This window comes from Hemiscyllium ocellatum, chromosome 13, assembly GCF_020745735.1.
Source record: "Hemiscyllium ocellatum isolate sHemOce1 chromosome 13, sHemOce1.pat.X.cur, whole genome shotgun sequence".
Classification (NCBI taxonomy): Eukaryota; Metazoa; Chordata; class Chondrichthyes; order Orectolobiformes; family Hemiscylliidae; genus Hemiscyllium; species Hemiscyllium ocellatum.
Genome location: NC_083413.1, coordinates 32560606 through 32581113, shown reverse-complemented (window position 1 = coordinate 32581113; position 20508 = coordinate 32560606). Strand labels below are relative to the sequence as shown.

Here is a 20508-nt window from a genome sequence, read left to right as displayed (position 1 = left end):
TTCACATGCTTAATGTATTTATTCTTCCTGCTTTAAACTCAAAAATATGAATACCTGACTCTATTCACACCTTAAAGCTTTTCTTAAGCCCTTATTTGTAGTCACATGTCTGCTTTGAACTGATGCACTTCAGTCACCATTTCAGAATGACTGATCTTTTTAAACAAAAAACCTTCACAGCACCAACCCTCATCCAAATGTCTCTTGTTAAAACAAATCAAATTCCAAAAATAATAATATATTTTGAAATCACTTTGATCACACATTCAACACAGTCATGGCACACTTTTGGCTTCAATTCCAATTTCCTGCCTGTTGCAATGTCCCTTGAATCATTGAAATGGCAAGAATCTGTCTCAGCCTTAAGTGCATTCAATGATGGAGCATGTATGGTTCTCTGAATTGTAGAATTCCAAAGATACACAACTTTGAATTTGAAAATTCTTAACTGAGTTTTAACTGATTGGCCTCTTATCCTGGTACTGCACTCCCATATTCTATCCCAGCTAAGAAAAATTATCTCTGAATCTCTACTCAGTCAGTTCCCACAGAGTCTTGTATACTTAAATGGATTCACCAGTCAAGCTTCTCAACTCAAGATAATATAGATCCAGTTTGCTCAGGAACAGAATCCTCTAACCCCCAAGGGAATAATCAAGCAAATATTTGCTGTACCACCTCCAATGCAAGTGTATCCTTCCATAAATACAGACCAAAATTTCACACAGGAAGTCAGATGTGGTCTCTCAAAGTCCTGTACAGTTAGAACAGAACTTTTTCTTGCCCCCTCGCAATAAAGGCCGAGACACCAAACGTATTCCTGATTATTTGCTTTTCTTGAATACTAACTTTGTGTTCTGTGTATAAGCCGACCCAAGTCTATCTGAACATCAATATTTATAAGTGTCATATCTTTCAATTTGCTTTATGCTCACAGTTAATTGTTACTTGTATAAATCAAAGCATATATTGGTTCAATGTTTACTTGAGCATGTACAGTCACAGAGAAGAGTGGAGTGAAATCAGGAAAGAGATACCTGCAATGCTTCACATTGTGAATAAATCTGTTCATGCTTTGGATTAACAACTGTTTATCAGGAGTATAACATGGAAAACCACACTCTTCCCCATGTAATTCTCCATCTGCCACTTCATTGTACATTCACTTAACCTGTATTTATCATTCAACAGACTTTCTGGCTCCACTTCTCAGCTGGTATTCTCACCTACCTTTTTATTAGCTGCAAACTTGGATTAGAACATTGCAGCAACAGTAGGCTATTCAACCCCTTGAGCCTACTCTGCCGTTCTAGACCATGACCTGTCATCTATCTTTGTTTCCCATACCATCATCATTTCCCTTGATATCAACGGTAATTACAAATCCATCAATCACTGTCTTGAGCATGTTTAATGACTTGAGTTTACATAACTCTAAGGTACAGAATTTTAAAGCTCTATTACCATATGAAGGAATTCTTCATCATCATCATCACATTCACAAATGGTTTGCCCCTTATTCTTAAACTTTGTCCCTTGGTTCTCAACTTGAGAGTCAGGGGAAACCATCTGCCTGCATTTACAATTTCTATTGGTTTAAGAATTTGCCAAGTTCTAAGATACCATTATTTATTAAAGGCATAGAGTATTCTTCTAAATTCCAGAAAATACAGGCCCAGTTCCCCTAATCTCGGATTACCAAACTAATGGAATTTTTTCAAGACGTGACAAAGATAATTGATGAGGGAAGAACTGTGGATGTTGTCGACATTGACTTTAGTGAGGTTCCACGGGGATCAGTCTTAGGTCCTCTGTTGTTTGTATATTAAAATGATCTGGAGGAAAATATGGGTGGTCTGATTACATCAGATGACACCAAAATTAGTGGAGTTACTGATCGTACCAATGATTGTGAAAGAATGCAATAGGATATTGATAGATGAGTGACTTCGGCACAGAAATGGCACATGGAGTTCAATCCTGACAAATGTGAGGTGATGCATTTTGGAGGATCAAACTCAGGTGTGAATTATACTGTAAACAGCAGGACACGTAGGAACATTAACGTACAGATGGATCTGGGTGTGCAGGCACACCGACCCCTAAAAGCGGCATGCTTGCCTTCATCAGCTGGGGCATGGAGTAAAAACCTTGACAAAGCATGTTGCAGCTATATGAAACTCTTGTTGGGCCGCATTTGGAGCATCATGTGCAGTTTTGGTTGCCACATGACCAGAAGGCTATGGAAGCTTTGGAGTGAGAATGCACCAGGATGTTATTTGGTCTTGAGGGCATGGTTATGAGAAAAGGTTAAAAAGACTAGGATCGTTTTCACTGGAAAGATGACAGCTGGGAGGAGACCTGATAGAGGTCTACAAAATTATGACAGACATGGAGAGAGTAGATAGTCAGAGGCTTTTCCCCAGTGTTGAAGTTAATTTCAAGCAGGCACAGGCTCAAGGAGAGAGGGGGGGGAAGTTAAAGGGAGATGTGCAAGATAAGTTTTTCATGCAGTGTTAGGAGCCTGGAACGCACAGCCAAAAGAGCTGGTGGAAGCAGGCGATATTGAAGAGGCACCTGGATGGCTACATGAATAGGGAGGGAATCGAGGGATATGGACCAAATAAGGGCAGAAGGCTTGTTTTTAGTTTAGTTAGGGCATGACGATTGGCACAGACCTGGAGGGCCAAAGGGCCTGCTCCTGCGCTGTACTTCTCTTTTTTTCCCTCTCCTCAAAGGACAGTCCTACCATCCAGGAATTAGTCTGGTGAATTTCTGTTGCACTGTCTCAATAGCAAGTGTGTGTTGCTTTAAGGGAATACTGCACAAGACATTCCATGTGCATTCCCACCAAAGTTCTATCCAACTGAAGCAAGACATCTTTGCTCTTGTATTCAAGTCCTGTTAGAATAAAAGTCAGCATACAATTTTCCTTTGTAATTGGCTGCTGCACCTGTATGGTAGCTTTCAATCAGGTCAGAACAAGGACTCTCATGTTTCTTTGGACATCAATGCTTGTCAACCTCTCACCATTCTGTGGATCTCAATTCCTCTTATTAAGGTCAACAACTACATACTTGTCCATATTATATTCCATTTCAAAGCTAGTATCCACTCACTCAGCTAGTCCAAATATTGGAAAATCATAACCAGTGCATCCATTGTAATTATAGCCATGTCTTAGAACCCTAGGATGTATGCCATCAAGCTGTAGAAAAAGTTGGATTTTAGTCATTTAAACTTCTCCAGTGCCTTTATTCTACTGGCATTAATAACATGATTTTCCTCACTCTTACTCGCCCCTGGGATACCCTCCATTTCTGGGTTGTACTTGTGCCTTCAATCGTAAAGATAAACACAATATTTATTGAATATCTTTGCTATTTCCTATCTCCGCCTCTAAGGGATTAACATTAATTTGAGCAATTTTCCTTTTAAAAGTGTACTTATAAAGCTTTTACAAGGAGGCTTTATTAATATTTCCATCTTCTTATAATGGTGTAACCCAGTATGCCAGTGTAAGAATCAAGGCTGAAGAATTTGCAACCATTTTCACAGGGAACTTTAAAGTCACAGGATCCCTACAACGTGGAAAGAGACCATTCAGGCCATTGGATGTCGCACTGACCCTCCAAAAGATATCCGACCCAGATCCAGCCCCTATTCCCTAAGCCCACATTTACTATGGCAAATCCACCTAGCCTGTACATCCCTGGACACAATGGACAATTTACCATGGCCAATCCACCTAACTTGCATATTTTTGGACGGGGGAGGAAACCGGAGAACTAGGCAGAAACCCAACACAGACATGGGGAGAACATGTAAACACCACACAGATGGATGATTCATCTCAGCCTCTTGCTGACATAGAAGACGGGCTTCAGTTTGATTCAGTTCAAATTAAAATTCATTTAAGAATGAGTTAGGTATAGCTTTAGAGTTTAAGGGTTCAAAGCTATGCAGAGAAAGCAGGAACAAGGCACGGAGTTGGATATCAGATCATACTGAATGGTGCAGCAGGCTGAAAGAACCAAATTGCCTAATCCTGCTCCTACTTTCTATGTTTTAACATTTTCTAATCAACCTGTTCAGATAGGTCATGATGTACCTCTGAAAGAGGTGGGACTTGAACCCAGGCCTTTTAGTCCAGCAACAGTGACACTACCACTGCACCACAAGAGCCCAGTCTCTATGTTTCTGAGTGACATCAATTAATAAGGCCATAAAAATAGGAACAGAAACAGACCATTCAGCCCCTCAAGCCTCAACAGGGTAATGACTGATCCGACATTCCTCACATCCACTCTCCTGACTTTTCCCCGCAACCCTTGAATAAATTAGTCAGACATGATTTCCTTTTCATGAAGCTATGCTGACTCTGCTTGATTAGATTATTACTGTCCAAATGTTCTGCTCGTAATTCCTTAATAATTGATGGAAGCTATTAGGACCAGGGTACTAATGCCTTTAGCCCCATTAGTTTATCTAATACAGCTTCTCTAGAGATGATACTGAATTGCTTGTCTTCATTCTTTAGTATTAAGGGATGCTCAAACCACCTTCCACAATCAAGATTGATGCAAAGTATCTGTTCAACTCCTCTGCTATTTGCTTGTTTCCCACAACTACCTCTCTAGACTCATTTTCGAAGAAGTCTATTCAGTTTGATCTCTCTCTTCCTTCTGATATAGTTAAGGAAGCTCTTATTTTCAGTTTTCATATTCATTGCTAGTTTGTCTGTATAGTTTACTTTCTCAGTCTTTATTATCTTTTCAGTTCTCCTTTGCTGGATTATGAATTTATCTCAATCTTTGGGGTTATCACTGACCTTGGCCTCATTACATGGTTGATCTTTCAACTTAATGCTCTCCATAGTTTCCTTGTTTAGCCATGGTTGATTTATCGATCTCCGAGAATCTTGTCTCTTTATTGGAATGTATTTTGCTGACAGTCATGAATTACCAACTTAAAAGCTTACCGTTGCTCACTTACTATCTTTCCTGCTAATCTATCCACCCAGTTTACTTTGGCCAACTCTATCCGTGCTTCACTGTAACTCTCTTTATTAAGTTAAAAACGTTTGCTTCCAACTAAGTTTTTCACTTTTAAACTGAATGTTAACTTCTATCATCTTATGGTCACTACTTTATAGGGGATCAAAAGGCACTAATCCAACAATAACCTTGGTACAAACAAGGGCAATAGAGAGCAATTCCAATGTTGAGAGAAACTGTCCTTAAGGCCATGGCCGGATTTCACCAAGCATAGCATCAAAGAGTCAAAGTAAAATTGAAGTTAAATGGGAATGAGAGGGAAAATTCTCCACTGGTTAGGTAATGTATGCTATGAATTGCGAGCTGAGACTGGAGGTGTCAAGTCGTTTTGGCAATCGCATATTCTCTTAAGCTGCTTCATTTTACAGCTGCTTAAGCTGCTTCATCAGTGATTTCCCTTCACCATAAGGCCAAAGTGTAGATACTTGTTGCTGACTGTTGGGTTTAGCTCTGTTTGTAATTCCTCTGATAGTGAGTTTGTAACCACGTTCAGCTAGATCTGGACAACATTCAGCTTTGGGTTAATAGGTAGCAAATCATGTTTGTACATACAAGTACCAGGCAATGTCGACTTTGAATAAGCAAAAGGAAGAGTAACCAATTCCCCTTGATGTACAGCAGTATCAACATCAAAAAATCTTCCACCATCAAGGTAATGGGTGTCATCATTAACCAGAAACTTAACTGCACTAATCACAAATAGGTTTAGATGCTTCATATTCTGTCTTTCATAACATTATCTACAAGTCAGAAATTAGCGATGGTATCGCAACATGCTGTATTTGTCTGGATAACAGCATCTTCATAAACATTCAAGTAGCTTGAAGACATCTTAGACAAAGTATCCTACTGAATTAGCAACCCTTTGAACACAGTAAATATTAATTCCCACCACTACTGGCTACAAGATGAACGACAGCAGTTCAGCAATGTTTCATCAACAGCATCTGCCAACTCATGACTGTCATGACCAAGCAGGAGGACAACAGTAGGGGCACGAGAACACTATTGCCACCCCCAAGTACTATGAGGTGCTGCATTTTGGGTAAGCAAATCTTAGCAGGACTTATAAACTTAATGGTAAGGTCCAAGGGAGTGTTGCTGAACAAAGAGACTTTGGAGTGCAAGCTCATAGCTTCTTGAAAGTGGAGTCGTAGGTTGATACAATAGTGAAGGAGACATTTGGTATGCTTTCCTTTATTGGTCAGAGTGTTGAGTACAGGAGTTGGGAGGTCATGTCGCGGCTGTACAGGACATTGGTTAGGCCACTGTTGGAATACTGCGTGCAATTCTGGTCTCCTTCCTATCGGAAAGATGTTGTGAAACTTGAAAGGGTTCAGAAAAGAATTACAAGGATGTTGCCAGGGTTGGAGGATTTGAGCTGTAGGGAGAGGTTGAATAGGCTGGGGCTATTTTCCCTGGAGCGTCAGAAACTGAGGGGTGACCTTATAGAGGTTTATAAAATCATGACGGGCATAGATAAATAGGCAAAGTCTTTTCCCTTGGGTCGGGGAATCCAGAACTAGAGGGCATAGGTTTAGAGTGAGAGGGGAAAGATAAAGAAGAGACCTACGGGGCAACCTTTTCACACAGAGGGTGGTGCATATATGGAATTAGCTGCCAGAGGAAATGGTCGAGGCTAGTACAATTGCAATATTTAAAAAGCATCTGAATGGGTATATGAATAGGAAGGGGTTGGAGGGATAGGGGCCAGGTGCTGGCAAGTGGGACAAGATTGAGTTGGGATATCTGGTCGGCATGGATGAGTTGGACCGAAGTGTCTGTTTCTGTGCTGTACATCTCTATGACTCTCCTGCTCAAAGACACATGCCATCTGTTTGGGGATATACTTCTGTCCTTTTATTGTCACAACGCCAACATCCTGGAGCTCCCTGCTTAAAAGAACTGGGGGTAGCTTCTCCATATGAAGTTCACCACTTCAAGATGACAGCTCACCAGCAACTTCTTTTCAGCAAGTAAGGATTGGCAATAAATACTATCTTTGCAAAGACACCCAGATCCAGTGAATGAATTTTAAAAAGTCTTTACATGCAAATATTCCAATTGGTTTTAGACAAGAACTAAAAAGTTACATCATAGTTAATCCGTCGTCGTTCAATGTATGCTATGAATTGCGAGCTGAGACTGGAGGAGTCAAGTCGTTTTGGCAATCGCATATCCTCTTCCTCTTCCTCCATGGCACAGCTGTCAATGTAATCAATCTGCTCCAGGTCGTGTTCAACTGGAAAGAAGACAAAAATAATTACACCGAGCCACAATTTAACAAGAAGCTTACAAGAGATTTTATATCTTATTCCAAGTTTGATCTAATGCATATGAAAATAATAACATCTATGGTTCGAAATTCAGAAGTCGGCTGCGTCATCAATATAACATTACCACTTAATGAATGGAGAGAGATCTTAGGGAAATTTATTTTACATAAGGTGGACAACATGTTTTATTGCTGGGAATTGGTAATGTAGGGACCAGTCAGATCCAAGAAAATTAAAGCAAATATTTGAAACAAACTAAACAATAGTCTGTAAGGAGAAACAAGGCACCGTGGGCGGCACGGTGGCACAGTGGTTAGCACTGTTGCCTCACAGTGCCAGAGACCCGGGTTCAATTCCCGATTCAGGCGACTGTGTGGAGTTTGCACATTTTCCCCATGTCTCTGGGTACTCCGGTTTCCTCACACAGTCCAAAGATGTGCAGATCAGGTGAATTGGCCATGCTAAATTGCCCGTAGTGTTAGAAAAGGAGTAATTGTAGGGGTATGGGTGGGTTGCGCTTTGGCGGGTCGGTGTGGACTTGTTGGGCCAAAGGGCCTGTTTCCACAGTGTAAGTAATCTAAGTAAAAGAATGAATTCTAGGCTGTCTCAGCAAAGAACTGGCATAAACATAACGGTGATTGATTGCATTTAATGCTATAGATGATTTTGTGGGGTACACTGACTTGCAAAACCTGGATTTAAGGACAGAATCATAGTAAAATTGTTGCTGAATAATACACTCTGGGGGTGAGGCAGAGGTATAGCAAAACCACACTACTTTTATACTCTATTCCCTTTTTCTTCCTTATTACCCGCTGAACTTGGATGCTAGCTGTTTGTGATTCGTGCATGAGGACTCCTGAATACCTCTTTTCTGCAGCTTTCCGCAGTTTTACTCCCTTTAAATAATATTCAGGTTCTGTACGCTTCCTGCCCAAGGGAATAACCTCACATTTTGCCACACGATATTCTTTCTGCAATTTTGGCTTAATGCAATCTGTTTCCTCATCCAATCTGTATTCCTGATGAAGGACTTTTGCCCAAAACGTCGATTTTCCTGCTCCTCGGATACTGCCTGAACTGCTGTGCTTTTCTAGCACCACTAATACAGAATTCCTCATCCAAGTCATTAGTATACATGATAAATAATTTTGGCCCCAGCTCTGCTCCTTGTGACACTCCACCAATGACAGGTTACCATGTGGAAAATGCTGCCCTCATCCCAAATCTCTGATAGCACAGATAGAGGATTCACTAACTATCTCCAACAGCATGAACTATTATCTTATTAAGTAGCCTAAAGTGTGATATCTTCTCAAATGTCTTCTGAAAATACAAATATTACATCTACTGCTGCTCTTTTATCTATTCTGCTTGGTAGCTCCTCAGTAGGATGAATGAGCACAGAGTACAAATGAAAGATGTAAAGTCTATTAACTTCTATTTAAGATGAAATCTAAACTGCTTGCCTTGCAGGTAGCAAAACATCACAAATAGGCAACTCTTGGGTTTGGGATTTAATTGCATCACTCTACAACAATGCTCAAACTCTGACACATAAATCACACATGTCAAGACTGTACCAAACAATCAGAAAATAAGATATTACAAATTGAAACAATATCTGGATAACTAATTTAATTTGATCAAATTGCTTGTACAATAATTGGAGACCAAAGTAAAAACAAAATTGACAGCTGGAAAATAAAACAATATTTTACATATTCTGAAGTGTTGAAATACACGTCGGTCATTCAAAATGAAGGAAGAATTGGTCTAACAAGGTAACATTTTGCTTCTCAAAGAAACTGTGGTAAACATTAGAATAGAAAGATTTGAAAATCATAGATGAGACCAAAGCTTGTCCACAGGTGTAAAATATTTTAAGCCACACTGCCAACGCAAGAAAGTAATGTGTCTTTTTGCTCTACTTACATTCTTCAGTTTAGATGTAACACATATGCCAAGCTGTAAATGAAAGAAATGCTAACAACTGGAGAAGGTGTCTTCATTTTTATCCGGTGTGCCATTCTACTATAACCTCACATGCTCAATTACTATGGTTGTTTCTGTAACAGACCAAACGTATTTACCTGGGCCATTTGTCACAGATGGTACATCTCTATGCTCATGATACTGACTATCGCGTCGCTGCCGTTGCTCCTTCACAATTTCAGTCATTCGTTGTGGGAGATCAGTCAACTCATCTGTGGGCTGCAATTTGAAAGGCAACACTTTACTTGGTGCAAATGACATAATCAATACCACAGTAGTGGATTTTACACAAGGGACACTGTGAAATAACAATCTGCAAACAGACAATATTTCGATAAAAACAGCTCTGTTAGTATGTGCCCATCCTTTAAATATTACCTTGGGTCTATCATACATGGCATAGTAACGTTTTCTTCTTAGGCAGTTCCTCACAACTGAGGATGACTTACTTCAAATTTGGAGTTATATCCTGAGGCGCCCAAACAGTATACTATGGAGCCTTACACCCTGCCACAAGTGGAGTTTGAAAAGGTGTGTGGGTGGTTTCCTTGCATTCCTTCTGATGTTAGCAATCCTTCTTTCTTGGCCTCCAGCCTGGACCTCTTCAAAAGGGCTACATCTTCATGGATCCTCCATTGTTTATTGGGCAGTTTTTTGTTCATCCTGTTGAAAAGCTCCATTGCAGCAGGAAAGTGTTATGGTGAGCAAGATGATGTAGAGCTGAAAATGTGTTGCTGGTTAAAGCACAGCAGGTTAGGCAGCATGTCAGGAATAGGGAATTCGACGTTTCGAGCATAAGCCCTTCATCAGGAATGAGAGAGAGTAGCCAAGCAGGCTAAGATAAAAGGTAGGGAGGAGGGACTTGGGGGAGGGGCGATGGAGGTGGGATAGGTGGAAGGAGGTCAAGGTGAGGGTGATAGGCCGGAGTGGGGTGGGGGCGGAGAGGTCAGTAAGGAGATTGCAGGTTAGGAGGGCGGTGCTGAGTTGAGGGAACCGACTGAGACAAGGTGGGGGGAGGGGAAATGAGGAAACTGGAGAAATCTGAATTCATACCTTGTGGTTGGAGGGTTCCCAGGCGGAAGATGAGGCGCTCCTCCTCCAGCCGTCGTGTTGTTATGTTCTGCCGGTGGAGGAGTCCAAGGACCTGCATGTCCTCGGTGGAGTGGGAGGGAGAGTTAAAGTGTTGAGCCACGGGGTGGTTGGGTTGGTTGGTCCGGACGTCCCTGAGGTGTTCTCTGAAGCGTTCCGCAAGTAAGCGGCCTGTCTCACCAATATAGAGGAGGCCACATCGGGTGCAGCGGATGCAATAGATGATGTGTGTGGAGGTACAGGTGAACTTGTGGCGGATATGGAAGGATCCCTTGGGGCCTTGGAGGGAAGTGAGTGTGGAGGTGTGGGCGCAAGTTTTACATTTCCTGCGGTTGCAGGGGAAGGTGCCGGGGGTGGAGGTTGGGTTGGTGGGGGGTGTGGATCTGACGAGGGAGTCACGAAGGGAGTGGTCCTTGCGGAACGCTGATAGGGGAGGGGAGGGAAATATATCCTTGGTGGTGGGGTCCGTTTGGAGGTGGCGGAAATGACGGCGGATGATACGTTGTATGTGGAGGTTGGTGGGGTGGTAGGTGAGAACCAGTGGGGTTCTGTCTTGGTGGCGGTTGGAGGAGCGGGGCTCAAGGGCGGAGGAGCGGGAAGTGGAGGAGATGCGGTGGAGGGCATCGTCGATCACATCTGGGGGGAATCTGCGGTCCTTGAAGAAGGAGGCCATCTGGGCTGTGCGGTGTTGGAACTGGTCCTCCTGGGAGCAGATGCGGCGGAGACGAAGGAATTGGGAATATGGGATGGAGTTTTTGCAGGGGGCAGGGTGGGAGGAGGTGTAGTCCAGGTAGCTGTGGGAGTCAGTCGGTTTATAATAGATGTCTGTGTTGAGTCGGTCGCCCGAGATAGAGATGGAAAGGTCTAGGAAGGGGAGGGAGGAGTCTGAGACAGTCCAGGTGAATTTCAGGTCGGGATGGAAGGTGTTAGTAAAGTTGATGAACTGTTCAACCTCCTCGTGGGAGCACGAGGCAGCGCCGATACAGTCATCGATGTAGCGGAGGAAAAGGTGGGGGGTAGTGCCAGTGTAGTTGCGGAAGATGGACTGTTCCACATATCCTACAAAGAGGCAGCACCGCCCTCCTAACCTGCAATCTCCTTACTGACCTCTCCGCCCCCACCCCACTCCGGCCTATCACCCTCACCTTGACCTCCTTCCACCTATCCCACCTCCATCGCCCCTCCCCCAAGTCCCTCCTCCCTACCTTTTATCTTAGCTTGCTTGGCTACTCTCTCTCATTCCTGATGAAGGGCTTATGCTCGAAACGTCGAATTCCCTATTCCTGAGATGCTGCCTAACCTGCTGGGCTTTAACCAGCAACACATTGTCAGCTGTGATCTCCAGCATCTGCAGACCTCATTTTTTACTCGAAGATGATGTAGCGTATTGGTATAATGACTGAGTCTTGGTTGACCCAGGAATGCATGCATTTTGGGTCGGTAGTGGATTTGTTCATCAGGTTCACGCTTTACATATTGTCATGCAGCAGGTAAAGCAGGACAGTGGAATTGCTATAGGCAGTCAAACTTGAGGTGAATGCTTCATCATCTCACACAGATAACAGAGTCAAAGGCCTTTTTGAGGAACACGGATGTCATATATAAGAGGGCCATGATGTGGAAGTGTCAGTGTTGGACTGCGGTGGACAGAGTTAAAAATTGTACAATACTGGATTATAGTCCAACAGCTAGTGTCTGAGGAAGGAATGGGGCTCTGAAAGCTTGAGGTTTTAAATAAACCTTTTGTGCTATAATGCAGTGTCATGTATAAGAGGGAGCTGCTCTCTGCACTTTTCTTGAACTTGTCTCAGTGTGAATTTGATGTCCACTGTGCTTTTAGATGGAACCCGCATTGTGACTCTGGCAGGAAATCAAAACCTCCCCTCAGTCTCCTTCGCCCCTGTGGCTGCAATGGTCTTTATTTTAGCATATAGCAAGTAAACTACACTGTAGTTATCCGAATCAGTCTCACTGAAAATGGTCTCTATTATTTTATTCCAGAGATGTAAGAAGCTCTCCTTCTTCTACTTAGGTCATATATATATGTAAGAGTGAGTTTTGAGAAGATTTATAGCTCAGGTTGAGGCTCTGGATGTTAGCTTGTTCGCTGAGCTGGATGTGGTATGGCCCGCTTTTAATTTCTGTGTTGAGTTTCCTTGGGTTGGAGACGTTGTTTCCTGTGATAATGTAATTTTCAATTGTGATGTCATTTCCTGTTCTTTTTCTCAGGGGGTGGTAAATGGGATTCCATTTACTACCTCTTGGGAAAAAGAACTGGAAATGATGTCACCAACCCAAGGAAACCTAAACACAACTAAAAAGCAGGCCATACTACCAGTGCATCACTGGAGGCTCACTGATGATGTTACCAAGTATGGTGATGAAACATCTGAAAACAAACCTTCCAACTCAGTGAGCAAACTTACATCCAGACGTATGTAAGAGTTTCAGCAGAGACTATGTGCCTCGGCAGCATTGCTGGCTCTCAGCTGTCAGATTTGCTTTGATTTGATTTGTTATTGTCATGTGTACCAAGGATCATGCTTTCCAGGCAGATCATAACATACAACTGCATCAGGGTAACAGAACAGAGTGCAGGATTCAATGTTACAGGTGCCAACAATGTGTAGAGAGAAATTAACACTAACATTAAAGAGGTCCATTCAAAAACCTCCTAACAATGGGAAAGCAGCTGCTCTTGCATCTGTTCAGATGCAAGAGAGTATAGCCAGGGTGGAAGGGGTCTTTGATTATGTTAAGACCATAAGACATAGGAGTGGAAGTAAGGCCATTCGGCCCATCGAGTCCACTCCGCCATTCAATCATGGCTGATGGGCATTTCAACTCCACTTACCTGCATTCCCCCCGTAGCCCTTAATTCCTTGTGACATCAAGAATTTATCAATCTCTGCCTTGAAGACATTTAACGTCCCGGCCTCCACTGCACTTGCGGCAATGAATTCCACAGGCCCACCACTCTCTGGCTGAAGAAATGTCTCCGCATTTCTGTTTTGAATCGACCCCCTCTAATTCTAAGGCTGTGTTCACGGGTCCTAGACTCCTCACCTAACGGAAACAATTTCCTAGCGTCCACCCTTTCCAAGCCAAGATACTGAGGAGCAGACTGGGAGACAAATTTTGGAAAAGTTAAGGAAGTAAGGATGAAATAGGGCTTTACAGGGTTACAAGGTAGCTAGGAAGGTTGATTGCTTTCTCAATACAGTAGGAAGTGTAGATGAATTCAATGGATGGGTGGCTCTTTTGCATGATGGACTGAACTGTGCTTACAACGCAATGTAGTCTATTTTGGTCTTGGCAAGAGCAATTGCCATACCAAGCTGTGATGCATCCAGATATATATATATTATAGTCGTATCTATTAAAATTTCTCAAAGTCTTTGTAGACATGCTAAATTTCCTTCGATTCATGAGGAATTCGCAGCTCTGCAGTGCTTTCTTGACTGTAGTCAATGCGGATGGACCAGGACAGTTTGTTGGTAATCGTCACTCCTAGGAACCAGGCCCTCTCGACCATTTCCACCTCAGTACCACTGATGCAGACAGAGGTATGCCCTCCACTATACCTCCTGCAGTCAATGACCAGCTCCTTTATTTTGCTGACATCGAAGAGACTTTTTATCTTTACAACATGCTATTCAGCACTCTGTCTCCTTTCTGTACTCCATCCCATTGTTGTTTGAGATCCAACCCACAATGATGGCATTGTCAGCAAACTTGTAAATGGAGTTGGTGCAGAATTTGGCCTCACAGTCATGTGTGTCTATGAGTACAGTAATGGGCTAAGTACTCAACCTTGCAGGGCACCGGTGTTGAGGATTGTTGCAGAGGAAGTGTTCAAAGAAGTCTGGTTTTAGGTGAAAGGTAACATGGTTGAGGACACTCATGTTGACTTCTAAGTCTTAGTTCAAGAGATCCTCAAAATGTTCCTTCCAAGTAACACTCACTGCTCTTCTGTGTTCAGTGATCACTGGTTGTTAATGTCTTGATTGCAATGACAAATTGACACATCATTACTGTTGGCTATTTGCCGGAAGTTGTCCACACTTTCCACCTACCATCTATTATTTGGGTCATGGGATTTTTTTTGGACCTCAGCGTTCATTTGTCTGCACATCTGCTTTCTTTCCTTTGAGCTTTGGAAACATTTCTTGTTCAAGAGTGCCTTGCATTTCCAATTTAGTATCCCCTGGATTTCCAGGGCATTCTTGTTAAAGCAGTCTTGATGTTTGATGGTGGGGAAATTTAATGTCTCCTCGCAAATGTTGTTTACGATAGAGTCAAAAGGAGACCAGCTGCCATAGGCATTCCATGCTATCTAGCATTGAGCAATGCAAAGTTGGATGCAAGGCAATGAGTGAAAAGACATTGCTTTGCTGATTTATCAAATCCATTGATATTGAACTTTAGCTTGATGGAAATAGTAAACTAGATGAAGTGGTGGTTTGTCAGCAGTCATCAGCTCCTATAATACAGCAAAAGTGTATATCCTTGCCGGGTCTCACACAGATGACAACATCGTCGAGCAAGTGCATATATCTGGAGTCAGCGTGATGCCGGGGGATTTTGTATGTGTCTCTCTAGTGAGATAGAGTATTTGTTAATACCAGATCATTCTCTGAACATTTCATCAGGAGGATGGCACCACTGGCTTTTGCTTTCCCTATGTCTTCCTCGCAATCATGCCTTTCCAGAGCTCGGTAGCACTGAAAATACGAAGGAGAATTAGCTCGTCTCCCTTTGGAACAGAGACAGAATTCCTGTTCGGCCTCATACTTTTTTCAGTGGCTGTGGTTTACACACTGATGGCTGTGCTGTATCTTACATGGCATGGTCATACACAGCTGGATAATCTAAAAGCATTTGTCAGTACTGCTGTTCAGATACTGATGGAAAACTGTAATTTCAGATTTTAATTGATATTGTTTCATTATTGAGAGAGATTTACTAACAAAATGATAATCACTCACTGGGGAAGACAAAGAATGTTGCAAAATGTAAGACTAGCTAAGTACCAACAATCCTAGGCATATAAAAATGAACAGTTTCCCCAGTGTCCAAAAGTTGACGGCAACAAGAGAATAGTGCCAAAATGAATCAATCAACAAGCCACTTTCCCAGTGAGATATATTGATCAGAGAATTGTGAATGGCATGATTTTTACAATGATTAAAGCATGAAAGCAACTTTTAAGTTACTGGCAGTTGTAATAGATATGGAAAGAGATCTTTGAATCACTGGCTTTATGTGCTCCATGTAATACTTTAAAAAGATACTCAATCACGTACCTCATTGCCAGACCACCTTTTATCTCCACTGTCAACACTGTTGAAGCCAGAATCTAGTGCTCCATATGGCCGTCCTGAGAAATAGTCTTCATGACTGCAGGAATTGAAGACAACAAATATTGAAAGACTTAACTGAAGAGGAGAAGAAAGGATACACAAATTGAAATCAGAGCTTCCTTATTAATAAATTTTCACAAATTCTTAGCTTATATTGCATTAATGTAAGCACAAAACCAAATGTTTACTTCAACAGGTTTACCAGACAAGGAGGAATAACACTTTTATGTATCTGAACTGCACCTTCAGGAGCATTTCATTTTTATTTCATAACTTTCATACAAGAACTCTTTAATAGCTCCAAATACCCCTCCGAGTAGTCATTGACGCTCTCGAGATCTTGCTACCTGTGCCCTCCAGCCTGTTTATACTGCTTCCAGAGATCCCCAAGCAATCCTATTACAGCCATGTTATAGTCCAACAGGTTTAATTGGAGGCACACTAGCTTTCAGAGCGTCGCTCCTTCATCAGATGGTAGTGGAGGGCTCAATGCTAACACACAGAATTTATAGTAAGAATTTACAGTGTGATGTAACTGAAATCATACATTGAAAAATTGATTGTCTGTTAAGCCTTTCATCTGTTAGAATACTGGGATAGTTTCACTTCTTTCATGTGTAAATCTTTTGTTAAAAAGTTGTGTTCTTAGGTTAGCTGTTAACAATGATGATAAGCTAGACAATATGTTGAAGGTGTTGGCCCCCTGTGTTCTCTGTCTATGTATGACGTTTAGATTGATTCGAATCTAAAAAAGTGAGATAACGGAATTTTACATGAATGCATGCAATTTTCGAGCAAAGTACAACGTAACCCTGCAAGTACAAATTCACCCCACAAAATGTGTGCGCGCATGTGGGTCTTTGTCTGTCTGGGGTGGGGGTTGTGAGTGTGAGAAAGTGTGTGTGTGTGCGCGTAGTGAGTGCAGAGTGTCTTAAGTCAGTGAGGGGGTGCATGTGGGAGTGTGTGTGTCTGTAAGTGCCTGTGTGCACATCTGTGTATTGGAGTGTGTGTGTGTGTATGTATATATAGGAGTATCTGTGCGTGTGTGCATATATAGGAGTATCTGTGTGTGTGCATAGCGCAATGGTGGTCACCTGTAATGAGAAATGAACCCAAGGTCCCGATTGAGGCCCTGAACTTAGCTATCAGCCTCTGCTCGGCCATTTTTCTCTGGTGCCTGTCCCGAAGTCTCACTTTTTAGATTAAAATCAATCTAAACATCTTGGCATGGACAGAGAACACAGGGGGCCAACACCTTCAACATATTGTCTAGCTATCACCTTTGTTAACAGCTAATCCAAAATGCAACTTTTCAAAAAAAGGTTTTGTGATTTACACATGAAAAAAGTGAAACTATCACGGTATTCTAACAGATGAAAGGCTTAACAGACAATCAATTTTTCAATGTATAATTTCAGTTACATCACACTGTAAATTTTTGCTATAAATTCTGTGTGTTAGGATTGAGCCCTCCATTATCACCTGAACGACCAATGCTCTGAAAGCTAGCGTGCTTTCAATTAAACCTGTTGGACTATAACCTGGTGTTGCGATTTTTAACTTTGTACACCCCAGTCCAACACTGGTATCTCCAAATCATCACTATTATATCCATTCCTTCTCTCTTTCCTTAGCCCAAGGACCATACTGTAATCTACTGCACTTTTACTCTGACGCACGCACTTGTGTGTATCTACTCTTCAATGTTTCCAATTTCCTAACATGTAAGTGATACCCTCCTCCTCCCATTGACCCTATGAATGTTATGACAATTGGTTAAAGTAAAGTGATGCACATAAATAACAAATATTTGAGACAAAGAAACAAGTGTCTGAAGAAGGGGATAATGGTGTCAAACATACTGAATCTTTAGTATGAATTTCAACTACTGAAAGTCCCCAATTTACGAATGGTCAGCTCACAACATACATTCTTGAGTGTGAACCCACATAGGGGTGCAGTCTTAAAGATCAGATATGCAAATGTTTCCCCACACTTCCCTGCAACTACTATGTTCTGCACTGTATTCCTACTTGCATACAAATCAGCTTGCAGATGGAATCAAGAATAGAACCCATTCAGATCCAGGGACTGCCTTCCACAGACTTGGGAAGTCACAGCTGATGCACAGAGTCATAGAGATGTACAGCATGGAAACAGACCCTTCGGTCCAACCCGTCCATGCCAACCAGATATCCCAACTCAATCTAGTCCCACCTGCCAGCACCCGGCCCATATCCCTCCAAACCCTTCCTATTCATATACCCATCCAAATGCTTTTTAAATGTTGCAATTGTACAAGCCTCGACCACATCTTCTGTCAGTTCATTCCATACACGTACCACCCTCTGCCTGAAAAAGTTGCCCCTTAGGTCACTTTTATATCTTTCCTCTCTCACCTAAACCTATACCCTCCAAGTCTGGACTCCCCGATCTCAGGGAAAAGTCTTTGTCTATTTATTCTATCCATGCCCCTCAAAATTTTGTAAACCTCTATAAGGTCACCCCTCAGAATCCGACGCTCCAGGGAAAACAGTTCCAGCCTGTACAGCCTCTTCCTGGAGCTCAGATCCTCCAATCTTGGCAAGAACCTTGAAAATCTTTTCTGAACCCTTTCAAGTTTCACAACATCTTTCAGATAGGAAGGAGACCAGAATTGCATGCAATATTCCAATAGTGGCCTAACCAATGTCCTGTACAGCTGCAACAAGACTTCCCAACTCCTGTACTCAATACTCTGACCAATAAAGGAAAGCATACCAAACGCCTTCTTCCCTATCCCACCTACCTGCAACTCCATTTTCAAGGAGCTATGAGCCTGCACTCCAAGGTCTCTTTGTTCAGCAACACTCCCTCGTACCTTACCATTAAGTGTATAAGTCCTGCACAGATTTGCTTTCCCAAAATGCAGCACCTCGCATTTATCTGAATTAAACTCCATCTTCCACTTCTCAGCCCATTGACCCATCTGGTCCAGATCCTGTTGTAATCTGAGGTAAATCTCTTTGCTGTCCACTACACCTCCAATTTTAGTGTCATCTGCAAACTTACTAACTGTACCTCTTATGCTCACATCCAAATCATTTATGTAAATGACAAAAAATAGAGGGAACAGCACCGATCCTTATGACACTCCACTGGTCACAGGCCTCCCGTCTGAAAAACAACCCACCACCACCACCCTCTGTCTTCTACCTTTGAGCCAGTTCTGTATCCAAATGGCTAGTTCTCCGTGTATTCCATGAGATCTAACCTTGCTAATCAGTCTCCCATGAGGAACCTTGTCGAACGCCTTACTGAAGTCCATATAGATCACATCTACTGCTCTGCCCTCATCAATCTTCTTTGTTACTTCTTCAAAAAACTCAATCAAGTTTGAGAGACATGATTTCCCACGCACAAAGATGTTGACTATCCTGAATCAGTCCTTGCCTTCAAAGACATGTACATCCTGTCCCTCAGGATTCCCTCCAACAACTTTCCCACCACCGAGGTCAGGCTCCCTGGCTTGTCTTTACCACCCTTCTTAAACAGTGGCATCACGTTTGACAACCTCCAGTCTTCCGGCACCTCACCTGTGACTATCATTGATACAAATATCTCAGCAAGTGGCCCAGCAATCACTTCTCTAGCTTCTCACAAAGTTCTCGGGTACACCTGATCAGGTTCTGGGGATTTTCCACCTTTAATCGTTTCATTCTCATCACAAATAAGATGTTGGCATGTTTTAACCAAACAGTTACTATTCTTTTAGATCTTGATCCTATTTTTAAATTTAACAATTTGGACAGTGTTCATTGCAATAGCATTCACTATATGTACCCCATATAGTAGCTCCTAAACATATCCTGATTTGAGCTAGAAATTCCACATTAGTTTTCAAGGAATTCATGACCTCAGTGATTTCATGTTTTCTTGGCTCCCAGTTGACAGGCTTGAAAATGTATTCTTTCTTTTCTGTCTTATTCCTCCTGCACCCCCATCCACCTCTGCTGGCAGCTTCTTACTTTCCCATCTTGCAGCATTGTTCTCTACTTATTGTGCACTTGCAACCTCTTGCGATTCTGGCAGTTGCATCCATCTCTACCAGCCTCTATGAAGTCTAACCCCTTGCAATCTTCTTTCTAGTCCCATACCCTGCAAGAGCTCCTACTTCCCCCTCACCTTGCAACTGCAACTTCTTGTGTTACCCTTTCATTTCCTCCTGTGCAATCATTCTCTCCATCTTCCTTGCAGCCTATCTCATAATTCCCACAGCCATCATAGTTTTTCCAGAGCCTGAAGCTCTAGTATTAATGTTCCCAGCCCATTCCCAAGCGCCATCTGCTCCCAACCACTGACCTGGTTGAGGCAAGTTCAATGATATGTTCATCGCAGCCACATACTGTCTGAGCTGCTTCTACAACCATTGATTAGCTTGTTTCTACGTTCCCATCAGTGACCCTATAGTGGCAAACACAGTCGAGAAACAGCCAGTGATTGAAGCAGTATGAGACAAAATCTGTGATTGAAAGAGCAACTCCCAATAGATGCTTCCATCTGATTGGTGGCTATGTGAATTGATGCTTCCTGGTTATTCTGGGGGCTATTGAGCCAAATTAGTCCACAGCGGTCTTGTATTTTGAATGCTAAACACAAAACCCTGGTTTTACCTCCATTCAATTCAGTGTAAGGAAAAGCTGATTTTTTTTTCAAGGTCAATTGATCCCACTGGTGCCCTGTGTTGTC

General features: G+C 42.3%; 1 protein-coding gene across 1 annotated transcript in view; it reads right to left on the bottom strand.

Moving 5' to 3' along the window:
* The window catches only part of lrch3 (leucine-rich repeats and calponin homology (CH) domain containing 3), a 205428-nt gene that overhangs the window by 52837 nt on the left and 132083 nt on the right, over positions 1–20508 (bottom strand). Inside the window, exons 7-9 of the mRNA XM_060834713.1 lie at positions 15724–15817; positions 9427–9547; positions 7151–7299 (exon numbers count right to left, since the gene is read on the bottom strand). Of these exons, the coding sequence (XP_060690696.1) occupies positions 7151–7299; positions 9427–9547; positions 15724–15817 (364 nt within the window). The remainder of the gene's footprint in view (positions 1–7150; positions 7300–9426; positions 9548–15723; positions 15818–20508) is intronic.